The following is a 15,084-nucleotide window of genomic DNA, read 5'->3' as shown; positions in this document are numbered from 1 at the left end:
AGGCCAGATGGGACGGATCTCAGTGATACTCGACAGAGTACCACATTTACTCTCCACAATCCCTTTGGTCCCGGATAGGGCAGGCCAGAGGGGACGGATCACAGTGATACTCGACAGAGTACCACATTTACTCTCCACAATCCCTTTGGTCCCAAATAGGGCAGGCCAGAGTGGACGGATCACAGTGATACTCGACAGAGTACCTCATTTACTCTCCACAATCCCTTTGGTCCCGGATAGGGCAGGCCATAGGGGACGGATCACAGTGATACTCGACAGAGTACCACATTTACTCTCCACAATCCCTTTGGTCCCGGATAGGACAGGCCAGAGGGGACGGATCACAGTGATACGACAGAGTAACACATTTACTCTCCGCAATCCCTTTGGTCCCGGATAGGGCAGGCCAGAGGGGACAGATCACAGTGATACTCGACAGAATACCACATTTACTCTCCACAATCCCTTTGGTCCCGGAAAGGGCAGGCCAGAGGTGTCGGATCACAGCGATACTCAACAGAATACCACATTTACTCTCCACAATCCCTTTGGTCCCGGATAGGGCAGGCCAGAGGGGTCGGATCACAGCGATACTCAACAGAATACCACATTTACTCTCCACAATCCCTTTGGTCCCGGATAGGGCAGGCCAGAGGGGTCGGATCACAGCGATACTCAACAGAATACCACATTTACTCTCCACAATCCCTTTGGTCCTGGATAGGGCAGGCCAGAGAGGACGGATCACAGTGATACTCGACAGAGTACCACAGTTACTCTCCACAATCCCTTTGGTCCCGGATAGGACAGGCCAGAGGGGACGGATCACAGTGATACTCGACAGAGTACCACATTTACTCTCCACAATCCCTTTGGTCCCGGATAGGGCAGGTCAGAGGGGAGTGATCACAGTGATACTCGACAGAGTACCACATTTACTCTCCACAATCCCTTTGGTCCCGGATAGGGCAGGCCAGATGAGACGGATCACAGTGATACGACAGAGTACCACATTTACTCTCCACAATCCCTTTGGTCCCGGATAGGGCAGGCCAGAGGGGACGGATCACTGTGATACTCGACAGAGTACCACATTTACTCTCAACAATCCCTTTGGTCCCGGATAGGGCAGGCCAGAGGGGAGAGATCTCAGTGATACTCGACAGAGTACCACATTTACTCTCAACAATCCCTTTGGTCCCGGATAGGGCAGGCCAGAGGGGTCGGATCACAGTGATACTCAACAGAATACCACATTTACTCTCCACAATCCCTTTGGTCCCGGATAGGACAGACCAGAGGGGACGGATCACCGTGATACTCAACAGAGTACCTCATTTACTCTCCACAATCCCTTTGGTCCCGGATAGGACAGGCCAGAGGGGACGGATTACAGTGATACTCGACAGAGTACCACATTTACTCTCCACAATCCCTTTGGTCCCGGATAGGGCAGTCCAGAGGGGACGGATCGCAGTGATACTCGACAGAGTACCACATTTACTCTCCACAATCCCTTTGGTCCCGGATAGGGCAGGCCAGAGGGGACGGATCACAGTGATACTCGACAGAGTACCTCATTTACTCTCCACAATCCCTTTGGTCCCGGATAGGACAGGCCAGAGGGGACGGATCACAGTGGTACTCGACAGAGTACCACATTTACTCTCAACAATCCCTTTGGTCCCGGATAGGGCAGGCCAGAGTGGACGGATCACTGTGATACGACAGAGTACCACATTTACTATCCACAATCCCTTTGGTCCCTGATAGGGCAGGCCAGAGGGGACGGATCACAGTGATACTCGACAGAGTACCACATTTACTCCCCACAATCCCTTTGGTCCCGAATAGGGCAGGCCAGAGGGGACCGATCACAGTGATGCTCGACAGAGTACCACATTTACTCTCCACAATCCCTTTGGTCCCGGATAGGGCAGGCCAGAGGGGACGGATCACAGTGATACTCGACAGAGTACCACATTTACTCTCAACAATCCCTTTGGTCCCGGATAGGACAGGCCAGAGGGGACGAATCACAGTGATACTCGACAGAGTACCACATTTACTCTCAACAATCGCTTTGGTCCCGGATAGAGCAGGCCAGATGGGACGGATCTCAGTGATACTCGACAGAGTACCACGTTTACTCTCCAAAATCCCTTTGGTCCCGGATAGGGCGGGCCAGAGGGGAGTGATCACAGTGATACTCGACAAAGTACCACATTTACTCTCCACAATCCATTTGGTCCCGGATAGGGCAGGCCAGAGGGGACGGATCACAGTGATACGACAGAGTACCACATTTACTCTCAACAATCGCTTTGGTCCCGGATAGGGCAGGCCAGAGTGGACAGATCACAGTGATACGACAGAGTACCACATTTACTCTCCGCAATCCCTTTGGTCCCGGATAGGGCAGGCCAGAGGGGACGGTGATACAGGCGGCTGTGATCAGGCTCACCACACATGGAGGCTCTTTTCTCACTGCTGTAATCAGGTAGATTGTACACGAGCCTCTGGACTCGCCCCACCAGGGTCAGGAACAGTTACTACCCCTCAGCCATCAGTCTGTGGAAGAATACAGGATAACTGCACTCACTTGCTATCCATAGCGATGCTCCCATAACAAATCATCGTACTGGGACTGTCTCAATATGAGTGAAATAAGAGGTGCTTTTACTGAGACAGATCACATTCCTGTCTCAGAATTAGAGAAATTCAATCTCACAGGATATTTACAGCGGAAGGGCTGGAATGATGTTTCCCATTAGGTGTGGAACCTGCGCTCACAGACTCAAAATCCGAGGACAACTCAGCCTGTCTGAGATGAGGAGAAATTTCTTCACCCAGAGTGCAGTGAATCATTGCAATTATCTCCACAAGGTTTCTAAATTGAGTAGACATATCCTGGGGCACATATCCTGATCGGAAGTTGCAGGAAAGTGGTGCTGAGGTCAAAAGTCAGGCATGTTCTGAGTGAAGGGCAGAAGAGGCGCAAGGGGCCGAATGGCCACGCCTTCTCTGTTTCTGATTTTCTGAAACACGAGTTTACCTTTGTGCCTCACTGTTTCTTGTCCTGTCAGATTGAACAGGGAGCGCTGAGAGCACCGGTCATCTATCGGCAGCCGCTGCGGTTATTTCATGTTCTCGTTGTTTATTTGCATTGGCGATGTTTGTTGTCTTCTGCACTCTGGTTGATCTTTCAGTGATCCAGATATAGTTACCGTTCTGTAGCTTTGCTCTGTATGTTTGTAGGAGTTGTAAGTGGCGGCTTATATGTAGTCTGTTAGTTTTTGGAATAGTCACTTGGGGAATCTGAGGTATTGGGGCTTATTTAAAATTATACATAGATATTATCCAAACAGTGTTTATTTGACAAGGGTTAATTCTGATATTGAAACTAACGGTTCTTTTTGTGGTTTATATCCAGAGAATTTATTTCATCTGTTTTGGGATTGTGAATATGTTAAAACATTTTGGGTTGATGTTGGTCAATTTATAGATCAATATATTAATGTGGATTTTACTTTTTTTTCAAAATGTCTTATTTGGGTTTACTAATAACACCAAATCTCATAGGGATCATTTCTTTATCTTTTGTTAATTTACAGCAAATTTTATATCCATAAATGCAATCATAGCAATAAGAAACCTTCATTTATATTTTGATGTCAGACTTCAAACTATACTTTTATACTCTGAAAACTTCCCATAGCCAGAAAGCTGTAAAGACTGTACAAATCTGTCAAAGTTTTGGGTTATCTCTGTAAATGTTCCTGTTTTGTGACTCCTCTTAGATACAGTTCCTTCTGTCCAACAGTATTTAGAGTGGATTTCCTTGTTTATTTGTATATTTAAAGTTAATAGTTATATATTTGTTGCTGCTTTTGTGTGACTCCCTGGCTTTGTTAGCATATGTTTAGTGTTTCTGTTTTTGATTGTGTTTAATAAAAATTTAAAAAATTTAAAAATAATAATAAAATTTACTTTGAACTTTGAGCCTCGGGGAACTTGCTTTGATTCTGAGAACAAACTGTGACTGACATCTCCATCTTCCGGTAGCAGCCCACCCTCGGACACACACACAGTCAATCAGAGAACACCACTGGGAGAATCTTGCCTCCATTGGCTGAGGAGTGTCGACCGAAGTTTGGAACCGGGAACGAGTGGACCCAGTGAGAGACCCGAGATTGGGTGCAGCTCCCCGGGTAAAGGCTGCAATAGCGGCCGGAGTTTTGAATCCTTCCGATGGCGGAGGTGAAGAGACGGGCGGAGATTCCGTGAGATGTTTCAGCTACACGGAGGGCGCCCGGCCTTTCCCCGCCGAGGATCGGGGCCTGTTGTCTGGAATTGTCTCCCAGACCCGTCCCTTCCTGCTGGGATACGGGAGCTGCCCCGCAGCGGCTGCCGGTGGATCTCCGGAGCTCTCACCGCTCCCCTGTGCAATCCGAACGGCTGAAAACCAAGGGAGAACAAGGCGCAAAGGTAAACTCGTGCTTTAGAAAATAAGTAACAGGAGCAGGTCTGGCCACTCGGCCCGTTGCGCCTATTCCGCCCTTTCCTCAGAGTAGTCCTTTCTTTTTAAATCTTTTTATTGATTTTAAACAAACAGAAATGAAACATGAATGCAAAGAGCTTGAGAGTACATAATGAATAGGTTAAGGTATAAATACAAATCGATGATAATAATCTCCCAAACTCATAGTAGTTAAAAAAATGGAGAAAATAAGAAACCCTCCCCCCCCCAAAAAAAAGAAAAAAATACCTAACCTGCATGGGCCATTGCATTATATTAATTATACACAGTAGCGTCAATAACTCCGCACCTCCATCCAAATAATTAAGGACAATAAAAGTAAGGTTTAGGAAAAGTCAGTTTAGAGCATATGAAAATGTTGAATAAATGGTCTCCATGTTTCTTCATATTTACCTGAAGGGTCAAAGACAACACTTGTAATTTTTTCTAAACTCGAGAAAACCACTGAAATATAGTTGGAGGACTAATTTCTTTCCAATTCAATAGGATAGATCTTCTAGCCATTAATGTAACAAATGCAATCATCCGCGGGCTGGGGGGGGATAAACGACTATTATCCACCATTGGTAAACCGAAAATTGCAGTAATAGGATGCGGTTGCGATTTGATATTCAGAACTGTTGAAATAATACCAAAAATATCTTTCCAATAATTTTGCAAACGGGGGCAAGACCAGAACATGTAGGTCAATGAAGCGACTTCAGAATGACATCTGTCACTGGTTGGATTAACATAAGAATAAAATCAAGCGTGTTTATCCTTGGACATGTGAGCCCTATGAACAACCTTAAATTGTATTAGGCATGTTTAGCACAAATAGAAGAAGAATTGACTAATTGTAAAATTTTCTCCCACTGCTCTGTGGGTATAAGACAGTGAAATTCTTTTTCCCATTCCTTCTTAATTATTTCTGACACTCCTGGCTGGATTTTCATGATCATATGATAATTGATAGCTACTTAACCCTTCCGGCAAGGATTCAGAGATAGAATTTTTTTCTGTAATGTCCATTGGACATAATTTCAGAAAATACTAACATTCAAGAAATTTCTAACTTGCAAGTATCTAAAAAAAATGAGTTTTAGGCTGGATAGCTGTTCAAAGGACATAAAACTGTTATCTAAAAATAGATCACGAAAACATGTTATACCTTTTGTTTTCCAAAACATAAAGGCTTGGTCCATAAAAGAGGGCTGGAAAAAGAAGTTAGATATAATAGGGCTTGATTATTCAAGCCAAAGAATTTACAAAATTTGAACCATATTCTTAATGTATGTTTAACTATAGGATTAGTTATTTGTTTATTCGGTTTAGATAAAGCAAAAGGAAGTGAAGATCCTAAAATAGAAAACAATGATAGATAGATAGATACTTTATTCATCCCCACGGGGAAATTCAAAATTTTTTCCAATGTCCCATACACTTATTGTAGCAAAACTAATTACTAATGAGAAGTCTTGTACAGATTTACACTCCAAATTTACCCATTGTGGGCAAGGTACTATGACCGATTCTTGTGTCCAAAATATATAAATATTGAAGATTAACTGCCCAATAGTAAAATCTCAGGTTTGGCAAAGCAAAACCTTAGGCTTCTGTAAATATCTTTTACTTAATCTCGGATTTTTACTCTGCCACACATATGAGGATATTTTGGAGTCAATAATATCAAAAAAGATTTAGGAATAAAAATTGGTAATGCTTGGAATAAATAAAAAAAATTTGGGTAATACTATCATCTTGATAGTATTAATTCGACCAACCAATGACAGAGATAATGGGGACCACCTGGTAACAAGTTGCTTGATTTGTTCAATTAAAGGTAAAATAATTAACTTTAAATAAACCCTTATGTTTCTTGATAATTTTAATTCCCAAATAAGTAAAATGATCTGTGACAACTTTAAATGGTAAGTGTTTATAAATTGGAACTTGCATATTTAATGGAAATAATTCACTCTTATTAAAATTCAGTTTGTAGCCAGAAAAGCTACTAAACTGAGCAAGCAAGGATGAAATAGCAGGAATAGATCTCTCAGGGTCAGATATGTATAGTAACAAATCATCAGCATATAATGATAACTTATAAATCCCTTACCCATGGGTAATACCAAAAATATTAGGTGATTCATGAATGGCAACAGCAAAAGGTTCCAAAGCAATGTCAAATAATAGAGGACTTAAAGGGCAGCCTTGCCTTGTACCACAGGACAACTGAAAAAAAGGAAATCTTTGATTATTGGTAAGAACGGAAGCCAAAGGATTATAATACATTAATTTAATCCATGATATAAATTTCAAGCTAAAATTAAAATTCTGCAACGTATTAAATAAATATGGCCATTCAACTCTATCGAACGCTTTTTCAGCATCTAAGGAAATGACATTCTGGTATTTTAGATGAAGAAGTATAAATTATATTAATAAATTTTCAAATGTTAAAAGATGAATAAGTTTTTAATAAATCCGGTCTGACCTTCAGAGATAATTTGAGGTTAACATTTTCTAATCTAGTGGCCAAAATTTTGGTAAAAATCTTAGAATCGGTATTCAGCAAGGATATTGGCCGATAGGATGCACATTCAGTGGGGTCTTTACCTTTTTTAAGAATTGGAGAAATGGAGGCATCATAAAAAGATTGTGGTTATTTACCTACAGTAAACGCATCTTTAAAAATTTTAAAAAGCCAAAGAGGGATTTTAAAAATTTAAACAATTCAGCAGTATAACCATCCGGACCTGGGGCTTTACCTGAATTCATTGAAAAAGGGAGTGGGTTCCCCTTTCCAGACCCTGCCTGGGGACTTCACTGCACTCCTCAGGGTTATATATGGAACCTCTCGGACAGGGACAGGGAGTGGGTTCCCCATTCCAGACCCTGCCCGGGGACTTGTGCCACTCCTCAGGGTTATATATGGAACCTCTCGGACAGGGACAGGGAGTGGGTTCCCCTTTCCAGACCCTGCTCGGGGACTTGTGCCACTCCTCAGGGTTATATATGGAACCTCTCGGACAGGGACAGGGAGTGGGTTCCCCTTTCCGGACCCTGCCCGGGGACTTGTGTCACTCCACAGGGTTATATATGGAACCTCTCGGACTGGGTCAGGGAGTGGGTTCCCCTTTCCAGACCCTGCCCGGGTACTTGTGTCACTCCTCAGGGTTATATATGGAACCTCTCGGACAGGGACAGGGAGTGAGTTCCCCTTTCCCAGGCAGACGCCCGAAGGTGACCGGGAGCCACCAGAGGGGCTGATGTAATACAAGCCATGGCACGGTGGGTCGCTGAGGTAAGGGAACCCATTTGAATGGCAGCCCGACTGCACGCGGATTTTGGTGAGTTTACCCGATAACTACAGAAAAAAGGAGAATCCCTTGCGTACTTTATAGCTCCTTTTAAGGATACGTGAGAGTCCAATGCCGGCAAACCCCTGGACAGATCAGTGTGTCCGGCTGGCAGTGCAGACTTTTGTAAACTGTCTCAGACCCAAGCCTGTCCACTCCTTTAAGTTAACTAATCTCAATTCGCTGTGTCAGACCTGTCACCCGGGTGACATAAATTCTGATGAATATGGAGCGCAATTGACTCTTTAAAGGGACTGGGGAAAAGCGAGAGTGTGCACAGAGAACCGGTAGTGAGGAGATGGAGTTCGGGTCCCGACGAAGAACCCAGAACCGGTGGCAGGATCGTGCGGACGGTGCAGATGAAGAGGACACTTGGCTAAGGACAGAGACGGGGTTTGTAGAAAGAGGGGACATTGGGCTAGATATTGTCGCACTGCAATCACAGACAAGAATAATGGGCAGGAAGAGAGCCTGGATCACAGCAATACTCGACAGAGTAGCACATTTACTCTCCACAATCCCTTTGGTCCCGGATAGGGCAGGCCAGAGGGGACGGATCACAGTGATACTCGACAGAGTAGCACATTTACTCTCCACAATCCCTTTGGTCCCGGATAGGGCAGGCCAGAGGGGACGGATCACAGTCATACTCGACAGAGTACCACATTTACTCTCCACAATCCCTTTGGTCCCGGATAAGGCAGGCCAGAGGGGACGGATCACAGTGAAACTCGACAGAGTACCATATTCACTCTGCACAATCCCTTTGGTCCCGGATAGGGCAGGCCAGAGGGGACGGATCACAGTGATGCTCGACAGAGTACCACATTCACTCTCCACAATCCCTTTGGTCCCGGATAGGGCAGGCCAGAGGGGACGGATCACAGTGATACTCGACAGAGTACCACATTTACTCTCCACAATCCCTTTGGTCCCGGATAGGACAGGCCAGAGGGGACAGATCACAGTGATACTCGACAGGATACCACATTTACTCTCCACAATCCCTTTGGTCCCGGATAGGGCAGGCCAGAGGGGACGGATCACAGTGATACTCGACAGAGTACCACATTTACTCTCCACAATCCGTTTGGTCCCGGATAGGACAGGCCAGAGGGGACAGATCACAGTGATACTCGACAGAATACCACATTTACTCTCCACAATCCCTTTGGTCCCGGAAAGGGCAGGACGGAGGGGACGGATCACAGTGATAATCGACAGAGTACCACATTCACTCTGCACAATCCCTTTGGTCCCGGACAGGGCAGGCCGGAGGGGACGCATCACAGTGATACTCGACAGAGTACCACATTCACTCTCCACAATCCCTTTGGTCCTGGATAGGGCAGGCCAGAGGGGACGGATCACAGTGATACTCGACAGAGTACCACATTTACTCTCCACAATCCGTTTGGTCCCGGATAGGACAGGCCAGAGGGGACAGATCACAGTGATACTCGACAGAATACCACATTTACTCTCCACAATCCCTTTGGTCCCGGAAAGGGCAGGACGGAGGGGACGGTGATACAGGCGGCTGTGATCAGGCTCACCACACAGGCAGGCTCTTTTCTCACTGCTGTAATCAGGTAGAAGGTACAAGAGCCTCAGTTCTCACCCCACCAGGGTCAGGAACAGTTACTACCCCTCAACCATCAGTCTGTGGAACAACACAGGATAACTGCACTCACCTGCTGTCCATAGAGATGCTCCCACAACAAATCATCGTACTGGGACTGTCTCAAAATGAGTGAAATAAGAGGTAGTTTGACTGAGACAGATTAGAGAAATTCAATCTCACAGGATATTTACAGCGGAAGGGCTGGAATGAAGTTTCCCATAAGGTGTGGAACCAGCGCTCACAGACTTTAAATCCGAGGACAACTCAGCACGACTGAGATGAGGAGAAATTTCCTCACCCAGAGTGCAGTGAATCATTGCAAATATCTCCACAAGGTTTCTAAATTGAATAGGCATATCCTGGGGCTCAGCGGTGATGGAAAGTTGCAGGAAAGTGGTGCTGAAGTCAAAAGTCATGCATGTTCTGAGTGAAGGGCAGAAGAGGCGCAAGGGGCCGAATGGCCATGCCTTCTCTATTTCTTATTTTCTGAAACACGAGTTTACCTTTGCGCCTCACTGTTTCTTGTCCTGTCAGATTGAACAGGGAGCGCTGAGAGCACCGGAAATCTATCGGCAGCCGCTGCGGTTATTTCATGTTCTCGTTGTTTATTTGCATTGGCGAAGTTTGTTGTCTTCTGCACTCTGGTTGATCTTTCAGTGATCCAGATATAGTTCCCATTCTGTAGCTTTGCTCTGTATGTTTGTAGGAGTTGTATGTGGTGACTTGTATGTACTCTGTTAGTTTTTGAAATAGTCGCTTGGGAAATCTGACGTGGAGGAGTATCTGGCTTATTTAAAATTATACATAGATATTATCCAAATAATGTTTATTTGACAAGGGTTAATTCTGATATTGAAACTAACTGTTCTTTTTGTGGTTGATATCCAGTGAATTTATTTCATCTGTTTTGGGGTTGTGAATATGTTAAAACATTTTAGTTTGATGTTGGTCAATTTATAGATCAATATATTAATGTGGATTTTACTTTTTGTTTTCAAAACGTCTTATTTGTGTTTACTAATAACACCAAATCTCATCGGGATCATTTCTTTATCATAAATCTTTTGTCAATTTACAGCAAATTTTATATCCATAAATGCAATCACAGCAATAAGAATCTTTCATTTATATTTTGATGTCAGACTTCAAACTATACGTTTATCCTCTGAAAACTTCCCATAGCCAAAAGGCTGTAAAGACTGTACAAATCTGTCAAAGTTTTGGGTTATCTCTGTATATGTTTCTGTTTTGTGACTCCTCTTAGATAGAGTTCCTTCTGTCCAACAATATTTAGAGCTGATTTCCTTGTTCATTTGTATATTTAAAATTAATAGTTATATATTTGTTGCTGCTTTTGTGTGACTCCCTGGCTTTGTTAGCATATGTTTAGTGTTTCTGTTTTTGTTTGTGTTTAATAAAAATTTAAAAAATTAAAAATGATAATAAAATTTACTTTGAACTTTGAGGCTCGGTGAACTTGCTTTGATTCTGAGAACAAACTGTGACAGACATCTCCAGCACCCGGCAGCAGCCCACCCTCGGATAAACTCGCAGCCAATCGGAGAACACCACTGTGAGACTCTTGCCTCCATTGGCTGAGGAGTGTCAGTGGGCGGGACGCTGGGCGGACCGAAGTTTGGAACCGGGAACGAGTGGACCCGGTGAGAGACCCGAGATTGGGAGCAGCTCCCCGGGTAAAGGCTGCAACAGCGGCCGGAGTTTTGAATCCTTCCGATGGCGGAGGTGAAGATTCGGGCGGAGATTCCGTGAGATGTTTCAGCCACACAGGGGGTGCCCGGTCTTTCCCCGCCGAGGATCGGGGCCTGTTGTCTGGAGTTGTCTCCCAGACCCGTCCCTTCCTGCTGGGATACGGGAGCTGCCCCGCAGCGGCTGCCGATGGATCTCCGGAGCTCTCACCGCTCCTCTGTGCAATCCGAACGGCTGAAAACCAAGGGAGAACAAGGCGCAAAGGTAAACCCGTGCTTTAGAAAATAAGAAACAGGAGCATGTCTGGCCACTCGGCCCGTTGCGCCTATTCCGCCCTTTCCTCAGAATAGTCCTTTCTTTTTAAATCTTTTTATTGATTTTAAACAAACATAAATGAAACATGAATGCAAAGAGCTTGAGAGTACATAATTAATAGGTGAAGGTATAAATACAAATCGATGATAATAACCTCCCAAACTCATAGTAGTTAAAAAAATGGAGAAAATAAGAAACCCTCCCCCCCAAAAAAATGGAAAAAATCCTAATCGACATGGGCCATTGCATTATATCAATTAGACACAGTAGCGTCAATAACTCCGCACCTCCATCCAAATAATTAAGGACAATAAAAGTAAGGTTTAAGAAAAGTCAGTTTAGCTCATATGAAAATGTTGAATAAATGGTCTCCAAGTTTCTTCATATTTACCTGAAGGGTCAAAGACAACACTTGTAATTTTTTCTAAACTCGAGAAAACCACTGAAATATAGTTGGAGGACTAATTTCTTTCCAATTCAATAGGATAGATCTTCTAGCCATTAATGTAACAAATGCAATCATCCGCCGGGCTGAGGGGGGATAAACGACTATTATCCACCATCGGTAAACCGAAAATTGCAGTAATAGGATGCGGTTGCAATTTGATATTCAGAACTGTTGAAATAATACCAAAAATATCTTTCCAATAATTTTGCAAACGGGGGCAAGACCAGAACATGTGGGTCAATGAAGCGACTTCAGAATGACATCTGTCACAGGTTGGATTAACATAAGAATAAAATCAAGCGAGTTTATCCTTGGACATGTGAGCCCTATGTACAACCTTAAATTGTATTAAGCATGTTTAGCACAAATAGAAGAAGAATTGACTAATTGTAAAATTTTCTCCCACTGCTCTGTGGGTATAAGACAGTGAAATTCTTTTTCCCATTCCTTCTTAATTATTTCTGATACTCCTGGCTGTATTTTCATGATCATATGATAAATGATAGCTACTTAACCCTTCCGGCAAGGATTCAGAGATAGAATTTTTTTCTGTAATGTCCATTGGACATAATTTCAGAAAATACTAACATTCAAGAAATTTCTAACTTGCAAGTATCTAAAAAAAATTTTAGGCTGGATAGCTGTTCAAAGGACATAAAACTGTTATCTAAAAATAGATCACGAAAACATGTTATACCTTTTGTTTTCCAAAACATAAAGGCTTGGTCCATAAAAGAGGGCTGGAAAAAGAAGTTAGATATAATAGGGCTTGATTATTCAAGCCAAAGAATTTACGAAATTTGAACCATATTCTTAATGTATGTTTAACTATAGGATTAGTTATTTGTTTATTCGGTTTAGATAAAGCAAAAGGAAGCGAAGATCCTAAAATAGAAAACAATGATAGATAGATAGATACTTTATTCATCCCCACGGGGAAATTCAAAATTTTTTCCAATGTCCCATACACTTATTGTAGCAAAACTAATTACTAATGAGAAGTCTTGTACAGATTTACACTCCAAATTTACCCATTGTGGGCAAGGTACTATGACCGATTCTTGTGTCCAAAATATATAAATATTGAAGATTAACTGCCCAATAGTAAAATCTCAGGTTTGGCAAAGCAAAACCACCTTCCTTCTTAGGCTTCTGTAAATATCTTTTACTTAATCTCGGATTTTTACTCTGCCACACATATGAGGATATTTTGGAGTCAATAATATCAAAAAAGATTTAGGAATAAAAATTTGTAATGCTTGGAATAAATAAAAAAAATTTGGGTAATACTATCATCTTGATAGTATTAATTCGACCAACCAATGGCAGAGATAATGGGGAACACCTGGTAACAAGTTGCTTCATTTGTTCAATTAAAGGTAAAATAATTAACTTTAAATAAACCCTTATGTTTCTTGGTAATTTTAATTCCCAAATAAGTAAAATGATCTGTGACAACTTTAAATGGTAAGTGTTTATAAATTGGAACTTGCATATTTGATGTAAATAACTCACTCTTATTAAAATTCAGTTTGTAGCCAGAAAAGCTACTAAACTGAGCAAGCAAGGATGAAATAGCAGGAATAGATCTCTCAGGGTCAGATATGTATAGTAACAAATCATCAGCATATAATGATAACTTATAAGTCCCTTACCCATGGGTAATACCAAAAATATTAGGTGATTCATGAATGGCAATAGCAAAAGGTTCCAAAGCAATGTCAAATAATAGAGGACTTAAAGGGCAGCCTTGCCTTGTACCACAGGACAACTGAAAAAAAGGAAATCTTTGATTATTGGTAAGAACGGAAGCCAAAGGATTATAATACATTAATTTAATCCATGATATAAATTTCAAGATAAAATTAAAATTCTGCAACATATTAAATAAATATGGCCATTCAACTCTATCGAACGCTTTTTCAGCATCTAAGGAAATGACATTCTCGTATTTTAGATGAAGAAGTATAAATTATATTAATAAATTTTCAAATGTTAAAAGATGAATAACAGTTTTTAATAAATCCGGTCTGATCTTCAGAGATAATTTGAGGTTAACATTTTCTAATCTAGTGGCCAAAATTTTGGTAAAAATTTTAGAATCCGTATTCAGCGAGGATATTGGCCGATAGGATGCACATTCAGTGGGGTCTTTATCTTTTTTAAGAATTGGAGAAATGGAGGCATCATAAAAAGAATGTGGTTATTTGCCTACTTTTAATGCATCTTTAAAAATTTTAAAAAGCCAAAGAGGGATTTAAAAAATTTTAAAAATTCAGCTGTATAACCATCCGGACCTGGGGCTTTACCTGAATTCATTGAAAAAGGGAGTGGGTTCCCCTTTCCAGACCCTGCCTGGGGACTTCACTGCACTCCTCAGGGTTATATATGGAACCTCTCAGACAGGGACAGGGAGTGGGTTCCCCATTCCAGACCCTGCCCGGGGACTTGTACAACTCCTCGGGGTTATATATGGAACCTCTCAGACAGGGACAGCGGGTGGGTACACCTTTCCAGACCCTGCCCGGGGACCTGTACCACTCCTCAGGGTTATATATGGAACCTCTCGGACAGGGACAGGGAGTGGGTTCCCCTTTCCAGACCCTGCGCGGGGACTTGTGCCACTCCTCAGGGTTATATATGGAACCTCTCGGACAGGGACAGGGAGTGGGTTCCCCTTTCCAGACCCTGCCCGGGGACTTGTGCCACTCCTCAGGGTTATATATGGAACCTCTCGGGCAGGGACAGGGAGTGGGTTCCCCTTTCCAGACCCTGCCCGGGGACCTGTGCCACTCCTCAGGGTTATATATGGAACCTCTCGGACAGGGACAGGGAGTGGGTTCCCCTTTCCAGACCCTGCCCGGGGACTTGTGCCACTCCTCAGGGTTATATATGGAACCTCTCGGGCAGGGACAGGGAGTGGGTTCCCCTTTCCAGACCCTGCCCGGGGACTTGTGCCACTCCTCAGGGTTATATATGGAACCTCTCGGACAGGGACAGGGAGTGGGTTCCCCTTTCCCAGGTAGACACCCGAAGGTGACCGGGAGCCACCAGAGGGGCTGATGTAATACAATCCATTGCACGGTGGGTCACTGAGGTAAGGGAACCC

At 43.2% G+C, this 15,084-nt stretch overlaps 1 protein-coding gene across 1 annotated transcript in view; it reads left to right on the top strand.

The window, feature by feature from the left end:
- LOC140720159 (uncharacterized) overlaps positions 1-4,483 on the top strand; it is a 47,882-nt gene extending 43,399 nt beyond the window's left edge. The window contains exon 4 of the mRNA XM_073035043.1: positions 4,066-4,483. Within this exon, the coding sequence (XP_072891144.1) occupies positions 4,066-4,182 (117 nt within the window). The 3' untranslated portion in view covers positions 4,183-4,483. The remainder of the gene's footprint in view (positions 1-4,065) is intronic.
- Positions 4,484-15,084: the final 10,601 nt, after the last annotated feature.

This window comes from Hemitrygon akajei, unplaced genomic scaffold (assembly GCF_048418815.1).
Source record: "Hemitrygon akajei unplaced genomic scaffold, sHemAka1.3 Scf000037, whole genome shotgun sequence".
NCBI classification, from domain to species: Eukaryota; Metazoa; Chordata; class Chondrichthyes; order Myliobatiformes; family Dasyatidae; genus Hemitrygon; species Hemitrygon akajei.
The sequence above is the reverse complement of the archived record's forward strand: the minus strand, read 5'-3'. Positions and strand labels throughout refer to the sequence as shown.